The sequence below is a fragment of the Trichosurus vulpecula genome, chromosome 1, assembly GCF_011100635.1.
Source record: "Trichosurus vulpecula isolate mTriVul1 chromosome 1, mTriVul1.pri, whole genome shotgun sequence".
Classification (NCBI taxonomy): Eukaryota; Metazoa; Chordata; class Mammalia; order Diprotodontia; family Phalangeridae; genus Trichosurus; species Trichosurus vulpecula.
In genome coordinates, this window is record NC_050573.1 from 546,016,054 (window position 1) to 546,039,642 (window position 23,589).

At 38.7% G+C, this 23,589-nt stretch overlaps 1 protein-coding gene across 1 annotated transcript in view; it reads right to left on the reverse strand.

Annotated features, from left to right (window-relative positions):
* Positions 1-23,589, reverse strand: part of ZCCHC7 (zinc finger CCHC-type containing 7) — a 306,544-nt gene that overhangs the window by 67,037 nt on the left and 215,918 nt on the right. Inside the window, exons 4-5 of the mRNA XM_036741559.1 lie at positions 15,037-15,162; positions 13,314-13,484 (exon numbers count right to left, since the gene is read on the reverse strand). Coding sequence (XP_036597454.1) covers positions 13,314-13,484; positions 15,037-15,162 — 297 coding nt within the window. The remainder of the gene's footprint in view (positions 1-13,313; positions 13,485-15,036; positions 15,163-23,589) is intronic.

The window sequence follows — 23,589 nt, forward strand, 5'->3', positions numbered from 1 at the left end:
TGCAGGCTCTCATTATCTCATTCCCGGATTACTGTAGTAGTTTGCTGGTGGGTCTGCCTGTCTCAAAACTCTCCATGCACTAATCTATCCTGCATTTGGCCACTAAAATGATTTTCTTAGAGTGGAGGTCTGACCATGTCACCCCTGTTACTCAATAAACTCCAGTGGCTCCCTATCACCTTCAGAATCAAACACAAAATCTTCTGCTCAGATTGGTTCAAAGCCCTTCATAACTTAGCCTCCTCTCACCTTTCCAGCCTTCCTATATCTTATTCCCTAACATGTCCTCTTTGATTCAGGGACACTGGCCTCCTAAGTGCTCCACAAACAAGATGCTCCATCTCTTGGTGCTAGGCATTGTCTCTGGCTGTCTCCCATCTCATCTCTACCTAGTAGCTTCCATGGCTTCCTTGAAGTCTCAGGTAAGATCCTGTCTTCTACAGAAGCCTTTCCCAAGCCCTCTTCATTCTTGTGCTTCATTATTTTCTCTTTATCCTGTATATACCCTTATTGTCTTCTCCACTAGCCTGTGAGGGCAAGTCCTGGTTTTTTTGCCTCTTTTTGTAAGCACAGTGTCTGTTACATAGTAATAGATTGAAACATCATTCTCTTTAGCTATTGTGTTTTCCCCATAATATTCTGTGAACGACACAAGGATATCTAGAAAAGGTCACTGTCCATGGCAACCCTTTGTGGCACTTATGACAAGCCTATGAGACATCCAGTTTGAAATGTCTAAAGGCAACTGGTGATTCAGGAGTTCAGAAGAGAGAGTGAGGCTGGATGATGTGTGAATCATCTGCAAAGGGATGGTTACATGGGAGTTGCTGAGGTCACTAAGAGTGAGAATGTAGAAAGAGAAAAGGGTCCAGGACAAGGCCTTGGGGAATATACACAACTAGATGTGATATGGATGATGAACCAGCAATGGAGATGAGAAAGAGAACACAGGAAGTAGGTTAATCAGGAAAGAGAAGTGTTATGACAATACAGAGGGAAGAAAGGATTGAGGAGGCCAGTGTCAGATGTAGCAGAAGTCAGGAAGGACTGAGCAAATACCATTAGATTTTGCAATTAGGAAATTACTGGATGGGTTCAAGGTCATATTAGAGCCCTCAGCCTTAGCAAGGAGAAATGCTACCTCATAATATGAGACTGTGGAAAAAGAGGAGAGAATAAAGGAAGGACAGTCAAGGCATTTTGAGATTAAGAGGAGAGAATGAGCTCAATGTAAATAGCCTAAATTTTCTGAATAAAGTAAGAAACTAGGTCTTCAGCTGGGAGTTGGAAAAAGGAGATACGCTACACATGTCCTAGATGATGTGCTTTGTGTCAATGTTTGTGTGTGAAAAATCATCGTTGGTATTATGTGGCAGCCTATTTATATCCACTGTGCATTTTTACATTACCCTTTGGGGTTACCTGATATTGTTATTTTTCTGAGATCACAGTGTTCTATTATTCACAGCTATATAGCACAATCAGGAGAATACTGGTGTTGAAAAGATGGATTTTTGTGGTAGCAAGCAACTTGGGATCCTGTAATGTGTTGTACAATTTCCCAAATGCATTCCAGCTCAACATCTTATTATTCAAATTCTGGGCTTAGTTCATGGTCTATGTCTAGTGCCTGCCCTCCACACGCACATGCACATCACCTGCATGCAATACAGATACATATTTTATTTACTCCTCTGCCCCCCACGGAATGACTCGATGGTTTGCCCATGTAAAAGTACGTCATATACTCAATACACGCATTCTTTAGTTACTTTATTTTTCCCTCGTAAGTGAAAAAGCCAATGTTTGGAGTGACCGTGAAACCTCACTGAGTTACTGCAGTGTTCTAGGGCTTTATGTGACTAGCATAATGACATCTAAATGCAATATAATCAATATGACGGTACCATGGATAGAGAGAGCTTATTCTCTCTGGCCTTTTATAGTATATTCTTAATGATGACGGCAAACACTTTTGGTGAGCGTGTCTCCTTGTTGACATTTAGTATATTCTAACAAATTATTTCCATGGTTCTGTCTTATCTGTCATGGTAGCTTGTATTATTACCTTAACATATGCACAAAAGATACATTATTATGGAGAAACTTGAAAGCTTGCATTATGATGGGCTCATTCAAATGTATTTCCAAAGAATCGCAGATTTAGGTCTGGAGTGGACCTCAGAGGTCATTTAGTCAAACCATTTCATTTTACAGAGTAGAAAATCAAAGCCCACAGAGGTGAAAAGACTCGAGTAAGGTCACACAAGCAGAAATGGAAGAGGTGGGATTTGGATGAAGGTAAAAATACAGCGTACACTCCATTGCACTAGGTGGCCTCAAAATTGGGACAGAAATTGTATGAAAATGTGCCTGTTCTCTGCTAATGTTTTGGATTCATGATGTATTCTCAGAAAAAAAATGGAATTTGCCAATGTTGGAGTGACTGTGGAAAAACAAGCCCAGTAATCACTGTTGGTACATCTGTGAATTGGTCTAACCACTTTAGAAGGCAATTTGGGATTATGCTATAAAGGTAACTAAAATATCTATATTCGTTGACTGAGAGATCCTTGTGCTAAGGTACATAGCCTAAGGAGGTTAAAGACAGTAAGAAAGATCTTGTATACAAAATATTTATAGCAGCATTTGCAGTATCATATAATTGAGGAATAACTAAAGAAACTGTGGAATATAATAGAATATTACCACACTAAAAAATTGTGAAAATGTGATATCACTGGGCTATAAGACACTATAAATATGAAGAAATCAGACATGTATGGAGATGACATAGGAACTGAATCAGTGACTTGTAGACATGAAGCTGTCAACTTAAGCTTTTTATTAAGGCTCAATTTCAAGGCTGGCTCTTTCTAACTTTGTATGTGTAATAAGGGCTCTTGAATGAATCACTTTTCTAGAAATAAGACCTTGATCTTATGACCTTTCTCAGTGGACTCCAAAATAGGGGCTGACTCCAAGAGATGTGTGATTAACCAAATGGAGGGTGGGAAAATGGTTGCATCCCATCCTTCCCTCAAAACCCAGCAGTGGGGTTTATCTCCAATAAAATTACACCTACTATTATCCCCCATTACTCCCTCACTTACCACCCACCCCCCCCCCCATATAAGCAGCTAACAGTCCAGGGGTGGAGAACCTGCGGCCTCAAGGCCACATGTGGCCTTCTAAGTCCTTGGGTGCGATATTTTGACTGAGTCCAAGGTTTAAAGAATAAATCCTTTTATTGAGGGTATTTATTCTGTGAAGTTTGGAGTCAGTCAAAGGGCCACTTCTGAGGACCTAGAGGGCCACATGTGGCCTTGAGGCCACAGGTTCTCTAACCCTGAAAACCTTTCCACTTTGGAGACAGGGAAATTCTCAGGGAAGTTATAATCTAACTATGCCCATATCCTTTCATAAATCCTATACTGCCTTTCCTGATACTAACACTAAAGACACTGTTTCAGAATGGATGGATAGGTGCCATTGGGAAAATTCTACCCTCTACCTTCTAAAAGCAGCTATGTGGTAGAGTGGATAGAGTTCCAGGGCTGGAATGAGGAAGACCTGAGTTCACACCTGGCCTCAGACACTTATACTTATTAGTGACCTGGACAAGTCACTAAACCCTGTTTGCCTCAGTTTCCTCAGCTGTAAAATGAGTTGGAGAAGGAAATGGCAAACCACTCTAGTATCTTTGCCAAGAAAACTTCAAATGGGTCCAAGAAGAGTTGGACACAACTGCAAAACAACAACCTTCTAGTATGGCCATCAACTTGTGGCTGCAACTGATAACCATCAGTACTGACTGGTAAGAGCTCTGCTGCACCCTAAACCCTTTTTTGTGGGGGTGAGGCACACAAGGTGACACAAAGAACATGGGATAAACAGGCATAGATGAGTTATGATTTTCATCAAAGATCTCATTATATTATCTTTCTCCTCAAACCCATGCCTCTTCCAAACTTGCTTATTACTGACAAGGATACAACCACTTTTCCAGGTTCACAAACTTTGTATGATCTTTGACTCCTTATTCTCTCTCATTCTACATATTAAATCTGTTGCCAAATTTTGTCATGTCTGCCTCCACAACATCCCTCTCATGTTTCCTCTTATGCAGTCACCACCTTGTTCAGATCATATTACCTCTCAACTGAACTATTATAATAGTCACCTACTTGGTCTCCCTGACACAAGTCTCTCTCCTCTCTAATCCATTCTTTGCACAGCTGTCAAAGCAATTTTTCTAAAGCACAGGTCTGACCTTTTCATTCCCTCCTTCAGAAGACTCCAGTTCTTCCCCATTCATTGCAGGATCAATACGACTTCACCTTTCAAAATTTCTGATTTTGTGGAAAATTTTGAAATATGACAATTATTAGTACAGTATTACATGTAAAATTTACAAATCAGCAAATAATGCACACACTGAGGGTGGATGCTCAAAATTATTTTACTGATAAGGGTGTATAATCAAAAAAGTTTGGAGCCCACTGCCTTATCTACTAGCAGTGGAGAAAAAACACCAATATTAGGTAGAATATTCTCAAGGCAAATATGTGACAGATGTCTGGTCAATTAATTTAAAATACTGAATGACATCTAGGGCAAAGTAACATAATAAATGGTAAAGGAAAAACAAAAAACTATGAAAACAATGGCTATTCTTTACAATCTAGGTGAAGATAAGAGCCATATGCATAAAAAAATTAGCTGCTTCAGGAGAGCTGGGACTAGAATAGGCAGAGGGAAAGAGGGCACTCAAAATGGGTACTACGTGAGCAAAGATTAGAGAGGGAAAGTATGTGGGAAGTTGGAGAAAGGGAACAAGTGGAGCAAAGAGTAAATACATCGATTTGACTGGAGTGAAGGATCTATATAGGGGAGTGGTAGGAAATGAGTAGAAGGACAAGTTGGTGTCAAATTGTGGGGAGCCCTGAAGGCAAGGCTAACAAGTAGAACCTTACCCTGTAGTTGCTTCTACCTGAATAGGTTTATACTTCCAAGGATTTCTGATATTTCAGAGATGACTCTTTGCCACTCCTACTATCTTTTGAGAAACAAATTGAGGGTAGGGGCTAAGATCTTTATGAAGGAAACATTTCCTAATTCAGTCTACTAATAAGGAACAGGACATAATTCAAGATTAGTATATATACATACTTCTTATGTAATTAAAAGGGGAAGGTAGGAGGCTAGTTATGATTTTTAAGACCTCTTTGAATTCTGTTAATTATTTTGCTCTGAATTTTCAAGATTTTACTCACTAAGTAAGGGAAATTGTTTCAAATCATAGCCTCTTTCACACTAAAGGCTTAAGAAATTAAGGATTTTACAATGTGCTTTCAATTTCTAGGTTGAAAAATTAATTCTTTATACTAAATGACTGAGTTTTGACTATATTGTTATATTGGAAGAGTAAGGAGTTAAAGATGACACAAAGGTTAACCTGAATGACTGGGAAAATGATGGTGCCCTTGACAGAAAATGGAAAAATTTGAAGACATATGAGTTTGGGAGGAACAGTATTTCTGATCATTAAATAACTACATAGCCTTTACTAGTACTCATCTAATATTTGCTCATAATATATGCTATATTTTGGAATAATAAACTTCTATTTATTTTAGCATAATATAATTTAGACTTTTCATTAAATCAGGCAACTATCCCCTTCCCAACCACTTGGATCCCAAACCCCTTTCCCTCATCTAGCTACTTTTCTGAATGCATTGCGGTGGTCTATAAGATATTGTCTCACAGGAAATCCATGAAACATGTACAAGCTACATGGACATCAATCAATGTTGGAAAATGTGCAGAATGTGATAAATTTCAGATGCTGTCTCCTACAATACATCAGAAAGAACATTAGCTCTAGAATCAGAGGGTCTAGATTCAAATCCTACCTTGAACTTATTACTCCCTATGTGACTATGAGTTAGACTCTTAAACTTCTTGGACATCAGTTTTCTCATATGTAATATGAGAAGGTTAGACTAGATGACCCCTAAGGTCCCTTCCAGTTCAAGTAAGAGCTATACCATTATTCTGTGATATGTCATTGCTATTACTTATTATGTCACAGTTCTGGATTGGGGAGGAGTAACAACAAATATAACTACCCAATAGACACATGACAAAACAAGAAATATCATGCCCTAGCAGTTCCCTACCTTTTGGCAGAGGACAGAAGAATTTTTCATTACTTATTCTCCAGAACCATCTTTTTTTAAAAAAGAGTCTGTTTTTTAAACTTTTCCTTTTTTTTTAAACTGATATCTTTGTCTTAACATCTCCTTTTCCAAATATACCTTTCCCACTTCTCCTACCTTGGTAGATATGCTCTGTAATAAAAATAAAAAGTGAAGGGAAAAAAGCAGATTGACAAAACTAATAACAACAAAAAATTAACTAAGTCTGCCAGTACTGCCAGTGCTTCACACCCATCTTTCCCTCATCTCTGCATCTCTTCTCCAAGGCCAGACTTGGTCATTGTAATCACAGAGCAGTAAAGGTTGTCTTATTTACTTACTTATTGTGTCTGTTGTTGTTATTGGCCTTTCCATTTCCACTGTCATAATCACTGTGTATACGGCATTCCCGTTTTTGCTTACTTCCTTCTGTTTCTTGTTTATCTAATCTGCGGCACAGATCTATATTTAATCAGTAACAAGTAGTTTTGATGACCACTACTTCATAGTGTAATTTGTTCACATACTCTTTCTTATTCTCTTGAGATTCCAAACCTTTGTTCAAATGAATATTGCTGTAGTTACATCTAGTTCTACCCTTGGCTAGCAAAAAGTTCTATATCAATGCCTCATTGTGGTATGGAAGCAAACGTTGGTTTTCAAAGGTGCCAGTGAAACATAAGCTCTGGGAAGTTCTACCACGCTATTTATTTATTCTTCTCTGGATAACTCATGTTTTCAGGTTTATCAAAAACTGAATTATTGAGTTAAAATATTTAATTCTTTTCTCCTCTCTATTCCACTGATCTACTTTTTCTATTCTTTAACTAGTACCAAAAGGATTTTTTATAATTGCTACTTTAATATAGTTTAAAGTCTGGAAGTTCTATTCCCCCTTTTCCAGTCTTTTTTTCCTCATTATTTCCCTAGATATTCTAGATCTTTTTATTCTTTCAAATAAATTGTGTCATCATTTTGTCTAGTTCTTTATACTATTCCCTCGGTAGTGTAATTGGCAAAGCACTACATCCGTAGAGTAATTCCCAAAGAATTGCCATTTTTATTACAATAGCATGGCTCAGTCATAAGTATTAATTATCTCTTCAAGTACTTAAGTTGTTCTTTCTTAAAAGGAACATTTTGTAATTGTATTTCGGGTTCTCAGGGTGCTTTAATAAACTGACTCCAGGTACTTTTTGCATTTTTAGTTATCGTGAATGGAATTTCCTTTGATATGATTCATTTCTGAGTTTTATTATTATTGTTATAAATAGAAATGTGGCTGAATTTTGTGGGTTTATTTTGTAACCTGATGAGCTACTAATTAATGCAAAGGTACAGAAAGGTGTATCAATTTGACCATACTTAACTTTGACCTAACTTAACAATCATGTTTTCTTCTTCATGAAGAGTTAAAAAGCACTGGTTTTTAGAGTGGCAAGTCAGGTCAGGATTGGAGTTTCTTAACATGGTGTAATGATCAACTCTTCTCAGCAATACAATGCTCCAAGACAATTCCAAAAGACGCATGATGGAAAATGCCATCCACATCCAGAGAAAGAACTGCGGAGCCTGAATGCAGACTGAAGCAGACTGTTCTCACTTTTTTTTTTTCTTTCTCATGGTTTTTCCCCTTTGCTCTGATTCTTCTTTCACAGGATGACTAATGAAGAAATATGTTTAACATGACTGTACATGTATAACCTATATCAGACTGCTTCCTGTCTTGGGGAGAGGGGAGGGAGAAAAAATTGGAACTCAGAATTTTACAAAAAAAAAATGCAGAAAAATATCTTGGGGGGCGGAGCCAAGATGGCGGCTGGAAAGCAGGGACTAGTGTGAGCTCCCCGCTGAGTCCCTCCAAAAACCTATAAAAAATGGCTCTGAACCAATTCTAGAACTGCAGAACCCACAAAACAGCAGAGGGAAGCAGGGCTCCAGCCCAGGACAGCCTGGATGGTCTCTGGGTGAGGTCTATCCTGCATGGACCTGGGAGCAGAGGGGAGCTGAGGGGAACTGAGCCCAGCATGAGTGGTGTGGACCAACCAGACCAGGAGCCGGATGGATCGTGCCCAAGCGCCCTGAATCAGTGAGCTGCGGCAGTTACCAGACTTCTCAACCCACAAACACCAAAGACAACAGAGAAGGTTAGTGGGAAAAGCTGCCAGAGTGGAAGGAGTTTCCAGTTCAGCTACTGCCACGGGGGCAGCGGAGATGGGGCAAATAGAGAAGTACAGCTGCAGTTGCTTCCGGCCCCAGGCCCACCTGGTGGGAGGAACTAAGTGGCAGATCAGAGCAGGAGTGAAGAGCCTGCAGAAGATCTAAGTCCAGTCCGGGTTGGGGGTTCTTGGGCAAGGAGGAGTGCTGGTGTGGCAGCGCATCCGCCCAAGCTTGGAACATAGTTCTCTAAACTCTACAAGCAGTCATACCCCACTGAAAAACTCAAGGGTCAAGTTAGTTGGCTGGGAATATGGCCAGGCAGCGAAAACACACCCAGATTCAGTCTCAGACTTTGGATTCTTTCTTTGGTGACAAAGAAGATCAAAACATACAGACAGAAGAAGTTAACAAAGTCAAAGAGCCTATATCAAAAGCCTCCAAGAAAAACATGAACTGGTCTCAGGCCATGGAAGAGCTCAAAAAGGAGTTGGAAAAGCAAGTTAGAGAAGTAGAGGAAAAATTGGGAAGAGAAATGAGAAGAATGTGAGAAAACCATAAAAAACAAGTCAATGACTTGCTAAAGGAGACCCAAAAAATACTGAAAAATATACTGAAAAAAACAACACCTTAAAAAAATAGACTAACCCAAATGGCAAAAGAGCTCCAAATGAGGAGAAGAATGCCTTGAAAGGCAGAATTAGTCAAATGGAAAAGGAGGTCCAAAAGACCACTGAAGAAAATACTACCTTAAAAATTAGATTGGAGCAAGTGGAAGCTAGTGACTTGATGAGAAATCAAGATATTATAAAACAGAACTAAACGAATGAAAAAATGGAAAACAATGTGAAATATCTCCTTGGAAAAACCACTGACCTGGAAAATAGATCCAGGAGAGATAATTTAAAAATTATTGGACTACCTGAAAGCCATGATCAAAATAAGAGCCTAGATATCATCTTTCAAGAAATTATCAAGGAGAACTTCCCTGATATTCTAGAGCCACAGGGCAAAATAGAAATTGAGAGAATCCACAGATCACCTCCTCAAATAGATCTCAAAAAGAAATCTCCTAGGAATATTGTCGCCAAATTCCAGAGCTCCCAGATCAAGGAGAAAATACTGCAAGCAGCCAGAAAGAAGCAATTTGAGTATTGTGGAAACACAATCAGAATAACCCAAGATCTGGCAGCTTCTACATTAAGAGATCAAAAGGCTTGGAATACGATATTCCGGAGGTCAATGGAGCTAGGATTAAAACCTAGAATCACCTACCCAGGAAAACTGAGTATCATGCTCCAAGGCAAAATATGGATTTTCAATAAAATAGAGGACTTTCAAGCTTTCTCAGTGAAAAGACCAGAGCTGAATAGAAAATTTGACTTTCAAACACAAGAATCAAAAGAAGCATGAAAAGGTAATCAAGAAAAAGAACAAGAAAAAGAAATTTCAAGGGACTTACTAAAGTTGAACTGTTTTGTTTACATTCCTACATGGAAAGATGATGTGTATGATTCATGAGACCTCAGTATTAGGGTAGCTGAAGGGAATATGCATATATATATATATGTTTATATATATATATATGTGTATCAGGAGGGCAGAGTTTATAATCTCAAAGAGGATCATAAACATGTCTGAAAGGTTCGGAACCGCCGGATATAAGAAACTCTCAAAGTAGAAGGCAGAAGAATCAAAACATATATTTAGGCTCCACAGTAACCAACCCAAGAACCAGCAACCCCATTTTGATATATTGATCAAAAGCTTCCAGGCCCAATAAGTATGCCTTGAAAGAGTAACCAGGAGGCTACAGAGAAGCATGATTGCGTAAAGCAAAATCATGCTTCCTCCTCTATGGTAAAAAGATTACCCACTGGCCTGAAGTCTTTGTTCAGCTTCCTCCCGTAGGTCAGCTCTGCTACTGGCAGCTCCTGCTTCAGCTGTGGCTGTGGCTGTGGCTGTAGCTGTAGCAGCCTCTGGCTCCAACGGGAGCTGCTTTTAACCATCCAGCTTCTGCGGGGGTGTAAGGTACGCCGGGGAAAGCACAGGTTCTTTCAATCTGCTTAAGCAAGGTGAAGGGGTTGACCGGGAAAGCACAGGTTCTTTCCATCAGCTTAAGCAAGGGAAGCAAGGTGAAGGGGCCGACAAGCTTACTCCAGTCCAACACACAAACAGCATTCAGTTCAGGGGAAAAAGCCAAACTAGTCAAGGCCACTTGTTGACTAAGTGCTAAGGAGCCCATTTTTGGTTGCCAACACAATATGTATAAGTGAATGTTTATGTATGTATATATGTATGTGTGTATATACATACAGAGAGAGAGCGAGAGAGCAGGCACAGGGTGAGCTGAAGATGAAGGGAAGATATCTAAAGGAAATAAAATCAAATTAAGGGATGAGAGAGGAATACATTGAGAGAGGGAGATAGGGAGAGACAGAATGGGGTAAATTATCTCGCATAAATTGGCAAGAAAAAGCAGTTCTGTAGGAAGAGAAGAGAAGGCAGGTGAGGGGGGAATGAGTGAATCTTACTCTCATCAGATTTGACCTGAGGAGGGAATACCACACATACTCAATTAGGTATCTCACCCCACAGGAAAGAAGAAGGAAGAAAATTAAAAAAAGGGGGGGATGATAGAAGGGAGGGCAGATGGGGGTGGAGGTAATCAAAAACAAACACTTTTGAAAGGGGACAGGGTCAAGGGAGAAAATTCAATAAAGGGGGATAGGTTAGGAAGGAGCAAAATATAGTGAGTCTTTCACAACATGAGTATTGTGGAAGGGTTATACATAATGATACACATGTGCCCTATGTTGAATTGCTTGACTTCTTAGGGAGGGTGGGTGGGAAGGGAAGAGGGGAGAGAATTTGGAACTCAAAGTTTTAAAAACAGATGTTCAAAAACAACAACAAAAAAAAGTTTTATACAGGCAATGTGGGGTAGAAATTTATCTTGCCCTACAAGAAAGGAAGGGAAAAGGGGATGGGAGGGGAGTGGGGTGACAGAAGCGAGGGCTGACTGGGGAACAGGGCAACCAGAATATACACCATCTTGGAGTGGGGGGGAGGGTAGAAATGGGGAGAAAATTTGTAATTCAAACTCTTGTGAAAATCAATGCTGAAAACTATATATATTAGATAAATTAAAAAAAAAACATAAAAAAAATCTTAAAATTTGGAACCCCCAAACGGGTGGAACTGAGTGTTGTAAATTAAAAATAAAAAATAAATTTATTTATTAAAAAACAGAAAAATATCTTTACACATAATTGGAAATAATAAAATAGTATTAATTGGGGGAAAAAGGATTGGAGCTTCTTAACCTGAGATCTGTGAACTCAAAAAAGTTCTTTTTTGATAACTATATTTCAATAATTGGTTTCCTTTGTAATCCTAAAAATATCAATTTAAGAAGGGGTCCCTAGACTGCCAAAGAGGTCTGTGACATAAAAAAGGCTAAAAACTCCTCATCTAGATGAATTCTAAGGTCCCTTCCAGCTCTCAATCCATCATCTTCTAATCCTTCAAGATTCAGTTTATGACTTACTCTTCTAATATCTGTTGAACTGAACTGAAAAAACCTCATACTAGTGACCATAAGGATCAAAGAGTCAGAACTGGAAGGACTATTAAAGTTTATCTTAACCAACTCCCTAGTTTACAGATGAGAAAAATGAGGCCTAGAGATGCCTTGCATAAGATCCCACAGGTAACAAGCAGCAAAAACTGGGATATGAAGTAAAGTTCCACGACTGCAGATTCAGTGCTTTTCCCTGTGTGCCATCATGTTGTCTCATTCTCTTACTATCCAAGTGAAGTGCTGCAAACAGAGGAAGCCTTCAAACACTTGTCAAATGAAAAAAGGAGGCAACCTCAATGATATGCTACAACAAACTCTCAGGTTCAAAACATGCCACTGGATTTCCCAAACGGCACATTAATGGGCATACAACAAAGACTTAAGCATGGAAACAGTACAAGACACAAATGCACGACCTGGCTGTGTGAAGAAGACTGCACATAATCAAGGCGGGGTTACGGGCAGGTTCTACAACAGGGCAGCTTGGAAGGAATGGTACTGACACATTTACTTGCTGTTGAGTTAAACTACTATCCCACCAAAATGCACTAGAAATGTAGGCTTGCACATTTATTTGTCTACTATACTCTACCTGAGCAAAACCTGTTCCTTATCTAAACTTTGTATCTTCTTTAGCACCTTGCACAGCTGCCTTCACACAGAAGGTGATTATGTATACCTACCAACCCAATGCATAATCATATTTGTATCTATGTCATTTATTCTCTGTTTATTTATTTTTACCTCTTGTAATATAAACCACTTAGGAGAAAAATTAATACATGGAAGCTCAATTCATATTTACTGCTGAAAACTGGAGAAGGATAATGCCACCAAAACTCAGGTTGCCTTCTGATAACCCATTTCTCAGGCTCCCAACCCCTGACATGCCATAGTCCTATTCCTACCCTTATAGAGGAAGGTGAGTAGAATACTCTTCAAAGCCACGGGTCCTGAAAAAATAAGAATGGCTAACATTTATACATAGTGCTCTAAGGTTTGCAAAGTGCTTTACACATAAGAGCTCACAACGACCTCTATTATTATCACACTCATTTTGCTGATGCAGAAACTAAGGATAAGAGAGGTTGAGTAACTTGCTCAGGTTACAAAGTGAGTGTTTGAGGCAGCACTTGAACCTATGTCTTCTTTGACTCCAAGTCCAGTACTTTAGTCATTATGCAACACCAGGTCATAAAGTCAGTCCTCAGCTTCACTCGATCCAGTGCATAGGATAAATCCCTCCATGTATCATAAAAAGGAAGGAAGAGAGCTATACATGAAAATAGAATTATACTGGAAATGGACACAAGTATTTTTCTCATTCACTTTGAAAAGGCCAATACATAGATTATGAAATGGATACTCACATCAGCATAGTGACCTTTCATATCACACCGTTCACAATGTTTTTTCCATGAAGGTCTTTCAAGGCATTTGTGAGCATAACATGCAGGTAAAAAACAATCTAAACAAAACCGAGCAGGGCAATCATACTGTAGATGTCCTCTCTCAGCACACAGGCAACAGGCACGTATTTTCTGTAGAGAAGAAAATGTTATATGAAAAAACTTTAGCCCTTTATATGCAAAAAAAGGGGGGGGGGAAGCCAGAGTAGAACATAAATATTACATTAAATGTATTAAATGTCTAAAGACTTATGAGAAGGAATCTTGCAATGGTAAACTATGAGACATGAGGATCAGGTTGAGATTAAATTTTTAAAATGAACTTGACTGAAGTCATACTGCCAAATCCATTTATACATGTAATTGTTTTAGGATATAAAGTTTCTCAAAAGCACTTTATATAAGGTAGAACACTAATTTTTTTATTTGTGAAGCAAAATTCTTCTAATGTGTTATTAATTAAATTCTTATCATATCTTTAAGTCAAAAACTTTGAAAGAAGATGCTTGACAAGGGTCAAGTTAGATACAACTCCTAAAAAAAATCTAAAGAAGTTTTCAGCTACACTGATTGAATCACAATATTAACATCCATTTACAGTGTGTGGTGAAGGCAGTCAGACAAAGCTTGCAGGGAAATTAGCTGGTTATATCATTCAAGGTAAAGTGACTAGGATGGTAAGGGGGCTGAAAATCACACTGTATGAAAGAAGTAGGGGAGCTAGAAAGTACGGCGGACAGAATGCTGGGCCTGGAGTCAGGAAGACCCAAGTTTAAATCTGGCCTCAGAAACTTGGTAATTGTGTATCCTGGGCAAATCCCCTAAACCCCCTCTGCCTTGGTTTCCTCAACTGTGAAATGGAGATAATTACAGCACCTGTATCCCAGGGTTACGGTGAAGATCAAATGAGAAAATAACTGAAAAGTGCTTAGCACAGTGCCTGGCATGTAGTATGTGCTATATAAATGTTTATTCAACAACAACAACCACACAACAAGCCTAAAGATAAAACCAAAGGGAAACACAAAAGGTATTTTAATAACATTTGAAAGATTTTTGCGCAGAAAGAGAAGACTTAGTGTTAAAGGGAGTAAATACTGGACAAGGAGCCAGGAAAACTCTATGACCTAGTTGCCAGCTCAGTCTCCTCATTTATAAAATTGTTAGGTTGGACTACTTAAAATTAGGAGTCATTAATTTTTTTTGTTTCATGGACTCTAGTGAAGCCTCTAGACTTCTTAGAATATTTTTATATGCACAAAATATGTAGGATTATAAAGGAAACCAATTACATTTAAAAACAATCATCAAAATATTTTTTAAAACAAGTTCAAAGCTCTGGTTAAGAACTCCTGGACTAGATAAATTCTAACGCTCTTTCTACATTTTAATTTCTAGGGGCAGAATTAGAACCATTTATTGAAAGTTTCAAGTATGCAGATTTCAGCTCATTAGAGAAAAGAATTTAAAAAGCAAAAAAAAAAAAAATCAGAATTGTTCACAATGGAGTAGGCTTTTTAAAACAGTTAGCTCCCTATCACTATGGGAATTCCAGAAGATGTTGGCCTACAGTCTATCAGGGACATTGTACAAGAGATTCTTGCAATAACTGGCCAACCCAGAGGAGCTCTAAAGCTCTCTGATTTATAACATCCTTGAACGAAGTATTAAGTATTTTACCCACCTGTGGAACAGGGCAGTTTTTTGACAAATGACCACGTTTTTCACAATTTCTACAGGTAACATTTTTGTCAGTTGAATAGTATCTGCTGGTTCGTCTACCGGATGATCTGTTGTTACTTATTTGGGCCTAAAAAAATGAAAATAAAGAATTCTGTTATTTATTAAGATTTGTATCAGTCTGACATATGACCTCATTCAATGAAAAGGTAAAACTTCCTGGAATTCTCCATTATATTAAAAAATTAAAGGCAATCCAAACAGTGTAAACAGAAAAAAATCATAACGATACTGTCTAAAATGAATGTACCTAACACGGGAGGTAAAGATTTATTTCCCTAAAGTCTTGTAAACCTAATCAAAAGGGCATTAAACTGAAATGGAAGGAGGAAGTAAAAAATTGCCTACATATACTACCAAGCTAGATACAATATCTTACAATGTAAGAATACAATAGTAGTGACTTCCAAAATTTTAGTGAAACCTATAGTCTCGAATGTCCATAGACAAGTAATCAACAAGATAAACTAATGTTACTAGGGCAACACAGAAAATTTGACTAGAATTTACAGTTTCAAGTAAGTAGATGAACAACATTCATGCACTCTGATAACAAAACTTAAGATTCAAAAAAGCTCAACTTTTGCACGTTATGGGAGACACGGACAACAGTTCTACTACAAAAGATCTGTGAGTTTTGGTGGTATACAAGTTAGCCCATTCTATTTTGATATAGCTCCAATTAAGAAAGTTTGTTTTTTCCTTACACAAACCCACCTAATCTTAGCTGTAGCCTCTGAGGCCAAGAAGAGCAAGTTTAATGCCTCTTTCACACGACATCCCTTCACATACTGGATGACAGCTAACTATTCAACCATTCAAATGATCTTTCTATGGCATGATCTCAAGCTTTTCAACATCTTGTTTACCCTCCTGTAGATATTCTCTTCCTTATCAATACTGTTCCTAAATTAGTGACACACCCAGAACTCTGTGTTGCATGGTTGTCCAGTCACACCTCCCTGAATCTGTGCACAGTATGAACTGATATTGTGAGACAGCAGTCATTAACGCAGGCACTGGAACTGTCCAGGTATAGAACAGAACAGGCTGACTTGGGAGGTCTTGGGTTACCCATCAATAGAGCAGCCTTTGAGCAAAGGCTGGATGAGAAACTGGTCAGATATTTTATAGGGGTGGGATGGGAGTGTGGGGTGCATTAAGGCAATGGATAATGCCGGGCCTGGAGTCAGGAAGACTGATCATCCTGAGTTCAAACGTGACCTCAGATATTTACTAGCTGGGTGACCTAACCTTGTTTGCTTCAATTTCCTCACCTGTAAAATGAGCTGGAGAAGGAATGGCAAACTGCTCTAGTACCTTTGCTAAGAAAACCCCAAACAAGGCTGTGAAGAGTCAGACATTACTGAAATAAAGGAACACCATTACCACCACTATCCTTATGGCAAACAATTTCCAATTCCATTTCTCTTTCTATCACTCTATCCATGCATAATCACTGTCTATCCCCAATCTTGGCCTCATAGAACCATAGATTTATGGCTGGAAAGGACTTAAAAGGTCTTAAGTTGAATTTCCTCATTTTCCAGATGAGAAAACTGAGGCCCAGAGTCACAATGCTAGTAAGTGTCTGAAGCAGTTCAACTGAGATCTTCTTGACTCTCAGTCCAGTACTCTGTTCCATATGCCGCCTAGCTGTCCTTTTTCAACCGTTCCCCATGTGCATAGCCCATGCTGATTCCCAGCCCAATCCCTTCCTCTGTGCCCTTTGGAATTACTACTCCATAACCAATGCGCTTCCTTTCATCCTGGACCTCTTTCTCTCACACACCTGCTATCTACTGGCCCTCACTGTGACCTGGCTCCCTCCCACACACAACATGCAGATCCCTAACACTTTATCCCTGACATTCTCTTTACTAATTACTGTAGCTTTACTCACATCTCCTGACACAGTAACCCTAGGAGAGAGTCAGACTATTTCTCAATGCACATTTCCATTTTCAGACTTTCAACACCATCACTTAGAAACATAGACTCCTTTGAAATTCACTCAATTAAAATTTTCCACCCAATCTATATTATGGCGGTTATTGTCTACTGGCCCCAATGTCATTCTAGCTCCTTTTTAAAAAAGTTCAACACCTGGGTCACAGTCTTCCTCTCCTCCTTGTTCCCTGTTCTAATACTATGGTACTTCAATTCCCATGTTGATATTCTCTCAAACTCCCTAACCTCACAAATCTTCAATCCCCCTCAGCATCACATAGGGATAGTCACACTCTGGACCTCTTCATTATCCATGAGTCCCACTTCCTTAATAAAAAACTCTTGACATTTCTCTATTCAACTATCACCTCCTATCATTCCATTTCTTCCCACATCCATTTTTCACCCTCATCTCAAACTCCAATCTCTCCACTCCTCAGAACTTTTCCAGCCCATTCTCCTTACTCTGATTTTACTTGAGTCCCTTCTTAATTTCAATACCATAAGAAGTCAATTCAACTCCAAACTGACCTCTACTGTCAAATCCCTCAACCCCTTATCTTGCTGTAGCAGGTCATCACTTGCCAAATCTCAGCCATGGGGTACTCTCACCACCTAACTCTCCCATTTGTTTTCATGTAGTATGGAAGCTGGAGTAAGTCACACAAACATGCTAACTGGGTCCTCTAGAAATGAATGTTTTCCAATTTCAATTGGGCCCTGAATACATTAAGACAATCCTTTTATTTTTCTTTAATTCTCTATTTCACTCTTCACATTGTTCTCTTGTCTCCAGCCACCCACACTACTTCTTTCCCTGATTCCTACGGTTGAGTATGCTGACTCTTATTTTACTGAGAAAATTAAGGCCATTCTATGTAAGCTCCCACTCTTAATCTGAAAAACCCTTGCTCTCATCTCTGTTCTTTTTTCCTTTATGGTCTTTTCCTTCTGGTCTCTGACCAGAAGATGGCTCTTCTCCTTAAAAAGGCAGACTTCACTCTGCTCTCTATCTTGTTTACTCATAGACTATCTGCCGATCCAAAAATCTGGTGAGTAACTGCAGCCATGCTCACAGTGCCTATGGTGGCTATGAATATGCCTGCATAGTTCTGAATCGCAAAATATGACAGACTCTCTTCACTGAAGCCAGAACCAAAACATTTATTCAAACACCAGAAAGCCAAATCCGTTATAGCAACAAAGAAATCTATACACATTAGCAATGCAGGGGGCACCACCATCCCCAAGCCTTCCCTCCCTTAGGGCCTCCCTACAAGCAAAATCACTCCCTGGCTCTCACTCATGCTAGCTGCTGCTCTCTCTGTACCTCTCTCTCTCAGCTCTGACTACTCTGTCTTACTTCCTCTCAGCTGTGCTCCACCTCTTCCTACTCTGCCCATTCAGCAAGTTCCTCCCACCACAGGCTCATGTGACTCAGACTTCCATATGACTCATGTGACTCAAACAGGTCACATGAGCCTATTAATGGATGGGAAGAACTTCAAATGGTATCAACAATACATTCAATATATTAATATACAGTAACGGTTCACATTCTTTAAATTTTCTTGTAATAGTTCTCTTTATATCTAGGTAATGTATCCATTTTGACCACGTCTTGGTAAATGGTATAAGATGTTGGTCTATGCCCAATACTGCTTTCCACTTTTCCTAACAATTTTTACCAAATAATGTGTTATTTTCTCAAAATCTTAAGATAATTTCTATTACATTAAATTAAAAAGTTTTTGTAAAATAAAACAAATGTAGCCAAGATTAGAAGGAAAGCAGAAAACTGGGGAAAAAAAAAACTTATGGACAGTTTCTCAGATAAAGATCTCATATCCCAAATACATAAAGAACACTGTCAAATTTATAAGACTATAACTCATTTCCCCGTTGATAGTCAAAGGATATGAACAGGCAGTTTTCTGATAAAGATATCAAAACAACTTACAGTCACATGAAAAAATGCTCTAAATCATTATTGGTTAGAGAAATGCAAACTAAAACAACTTTGAGATATCATCTTACACCTAACAAATTGGCTAAAATGATTGAAAGGGAAAGTGACAAATGCTGAAGGGGATATGGAAAAATTGGGACATTAATTAATTGTTGGTGGAATTGTGAACTGATCCAACCATTTTGGAAAACAATTTGGAATTATGCCCAAAGGGTAATTAAACTGCCTCTACCTTTTAATCCAGAAATATTATTACTAGGTTTATTTCCAAAGACGATTAGAGAAAAAGAAAAAGGACCTATATGTTTTAAAATATTTATAGCAGCTCTTTTTGTGGTGGCAAAGAGCTGGAAATTGCAAGGGATGCTCATTAACTGCAAAACAGCTGAACAAACTGTGGCATCTGATTGTGATGGAATACTACTGTGCTATATAAGAAACGATCAACTTGATGATCTTAGAAAAACATAAGATAGATTTGTACAAAATAATGAGAAAAATGAAGAGAATCAAGAGAATGTTGTTTACAGTAATAGCAATATTGTTTTAAGAACAACTTTGAGCGACTAAGTCATTTTGACTATTATAAATAATCAAATTAACTACAAAGGACATATGAAGGAAGACACTATCTGCACCCAGAGAAAACTGATAAAAAGAAGTATGTATGGAATGCTTTTACACACACACACACACACACACACACACACAATTTGTGTCTAATGGTAGACATCTCTAGGGTGCTGCTGACTTACAGATCTGTATATCCAGCCTCAATATCTCCTCTGAGCTTTAGTCACAAATTACCTACTAGACAATCCAAACTGGATGTCCTGGAGACATCTCAAACTCAACATGTTGAAAAATCAATTCATCTTTTTTCTTTCTTTTTTTAAAAAAATTTACATTTCTATCTTTTTATTTGGCACCTAACACCAAATGAAGTGTCACATACACACAGATGAGGGTTAGATATAAAAATGCAAATCTCTACTATGTAGAACTTATTTTTTAAAAGTATGTAATAAATTCATTACGTAACTTTCAAAGCTGCCCTTGTCAATGATTCCTTGCATTCTCTTTTTGAATTAAAAAAAAATGCTTCAGTTTCCCTCTCTTCTTTTTCTACAACCCTATCCCTTTCTCTCTTTCACACCCCTCCCTCCTGCACTGTACAAAAAAGAAAAAAAAATGCTACAAATATGCATAATCAAGCAGAACAAATTCACATATAAGTCATGTCCAAAAACGTATCTCATTATGCATTTGGGTTTACCATATCTCTGTAAGGAGGTAGAGAGCCCGCTTCATCATTAGTTCTCTGCAGTAATAGTTGCTCACCACATTGATCAGAGTTCCTAAGTTTTTCCAAGTTGTTTGTCTTTATAATGTTTTTATTGTATATAAACTATTCTGGTTCTGCTCACTTCATTCTGCATTAGTTCATAGAAGTGGTCCTCAGGTTTCTCTGAAACCATCCCTTTTATCATTTTTACAGTGTGATAATATTGTTTTTCTTCCTTTGAAAACTGCCTGTTCACATTCATTCATCATTTATTTACTGGGGAATGGCTCTTATAATTTTTTGGTATTATTTCTTTAAATATTTGCATGCCAGACCTTTAAGTCAGAGAAACTTACTGTGAAGTCCCACCCACCCTAATCAGTTTCTCTTTTAATTAATGTGATTTTTGTGTGTAAAAACTTTTTAATGTTTTATAACAAAAATTGTCTTTTTATCGCCTGTGATCCTCTCTAGCCCTTGTCTGGTTAAGAACTCTTTTCCTTACCCACCACATTTTCCACAAATTTCCCTTTTCATTTTGAGGCTATCACCATCTTTCTAGTTACCAAGGCTCTCAACTTTAGTGTGTCATTCTCAAATCCTGCATTGTTACTCATTCCATGTATCCAATCACTAGCCAAATATTTTATCTACTTTCACAATATCTCTTACACGTGGCAAATAACATAGCCCACCACCCTAGTTCAGGCATCATCACTGCATATAAACAATTATAAAAACTTCGCTGGGGCAGGGCTAAGATGGCCACGTGAAAGCAGCGTCTTCCTGGAGCTCTCTCACAAGTTCTGTCAGATACCTCTAAAAAAGGGAATCTGAGCAGATTTGAGAGAGTTAGAAGCCTCTAGCAGTCTGAGTGGGCCAAATTTCCAAGCCAGGAGAGTCCGAAAGGTTGACGGGACAGATCTGTAGGCTGGGAGAGTGCTCGGCATGCTGAGTTGCTCCAGACAGTACCAAAGCAGAAGCAGCTGTGGAAACCAGCAAGTGATCCAGGCTAGGAGAAAGCTGGGAACCCAAAACCGGCAGACATCCCCAGGCCTCTCAACACAGGATGGGAGTCTGCCAAAGTGAAAAGAGGCAGCAGTGCAATGCTTCTGCCTGTGAGACATCTACTCCTGAAGCTTGCAGCCCAAAGGTTTGAAATATGCCTTCTTAAATTTCCAGGGTACATAATGGCCAGTTAACAGCTCTAATAGGTCCCTCCCTGACCCACAAAATTCCTCAAGTAAAACACTGGACTAGAGAAGACAGAAGTGGGGCTTCAGTGGCCTAGCAGTGGGAGTTCCTGAGTCCCAGAAGGGTGGAGCCAGCAGGGGTCAACACCAGGAGCCCAGACATACCTTTGCACAGCCAGGGGAAGTGGCAGACACCAGCACAGACAACAAACAGCTGAGACCATTGCTGAAGAGCAACAGTGCAGGAGAGCAGCCCCAGGGGAAAAGGAGACTTCTGGAAGCCAGACCCCTTCCCCTCACCTCAGGAAACTGAAGGCTATAATACACAAAACCAGTAACTAGACTCACAATGCCCAGAACAAGAAACCTGGGACAGAGATCCCTGAGCCCCAAAAGCAGAAATTCACTGTAAAGTCAGGAAAAAGCTAACCAACATGAAAAAGAACACCAAAAAACCAAGGACCATTGATTCTTTTTATGGAGACAGGCATGATCAAAATACCAATTTGAAAGAGGATAGCACTGACACTATACCCATATCTGATACCTCAAAAGGGAATGTGAACTGGTCTCAAGCCCAAAAAGCATTCTTGGAAGAGCTAAAGGAGGATTTTAAAAACCAAATTAGGGAGGCAAAGAAAAAAATGGAAAAAATGGGAAAAAAGAAAAAAAAACAAACCACTGACAAAATGAAGTCCTTAAAACCTAAGATTGGCGAAATGGCTATGGAGATTCAGAATCTAAATAGAGAAAATGACACCCTGAAAGGTAAAATTGACCAACTGGAAAAGAAGACTCAAAAGCAAACTGAAGACAGCAACTCATCAAAAATTAGAATTGAGCAAGTGGAAGGTAATGACTCTATGAGGCATCAAGAAGTAGTAAAACAAAATATAAAGAATGAAAAAATAGAAGAAAATATGAAATATCTGATTGGAAAAACAACTGACCTGGAAAATAGATCCAGGAGAGACAATTTAACAATTATTGGTCTACCAGAAATCCACGATGAAAAAAAGAGCCTTGGCAGTATCTTCAAAGAAATTATCAAAGATAATTGCCCAGAGCTCCTAGAAGCAGAGGGTAAAATAGTCACTGAAATAATCCACTGATCACCCTCTGAAAGAGATCCCAAATTGAAAACTCCAAGAAATATTATAGCCAAATTTCAGAATTACAAAGTCAAGGAGAAAATACTGCAAGCAGCCAAAAAGAAACAATTCAAATATCATGGAACTATAGTCAGGATCACGCAGGATCTCTCAGCTTCTACATTAAATGACAGGAGAAAGTGGAAAATGAAAGGCAAAGGAGCTGGGACTACAACCAAGGATCAACTGCCCAGCAAAACTGAGAGATGGACATTCAACAAAATAAGGGAATTCCAGACCTCCCCTGATGATAAGGCCAGAATTCAATGGAAAACTTGATCTTCAAATACAAAACTCAAGAGAGACATAAAAAGGAAAACAGGGGGAAAACCCCACAAACCTTATTAATCAATAAGGGAAAATTATTTACATCTTTATATAGGATTATATCATCTTATGTATGTTATAGATACATATATGTATATGTCGATCTTGAGAACAGTACAGTTATTATGACAATTGAAAGGGATACACATAGACTATGGATGTCTGTATAAAATAACTGATATAAGGATAAAAAACATAATTAAGAGATGTAAAGGGAGGGTTATGGGAGAAGAGGTAAGGAGGTAGCAGAAAAGGATAAATTACATTGAATGAAGAGGCACAAAAACACATTATAGTAGAGGAAAAGAAGGAAGGGAGAAGAGCAGTATTTGAGCTTTACTCTCATCGGATCTGATTCAAGAAGGGAATAACATACTCTGATTGGTATAGAAATCTAACGTGTCCTACAGGCAGTAGGAGGGGAAAGGCGGAGGAAAAAAGGGAGGGTGCCGCCAGCGACTGTGGTGCCAAAATGGCCAGAGATGGCCAAATGCCATGGGGAGTGAAAAGAAAATACAAAACACGGGCCAGGCTTTTATTTCTCCATTTCCCCTTCCACTCCTCAACAAAGTTTTGCTTTTGACTGCCACCTTCCTCAGTTTACCCTCCCTCTTGATTCCCC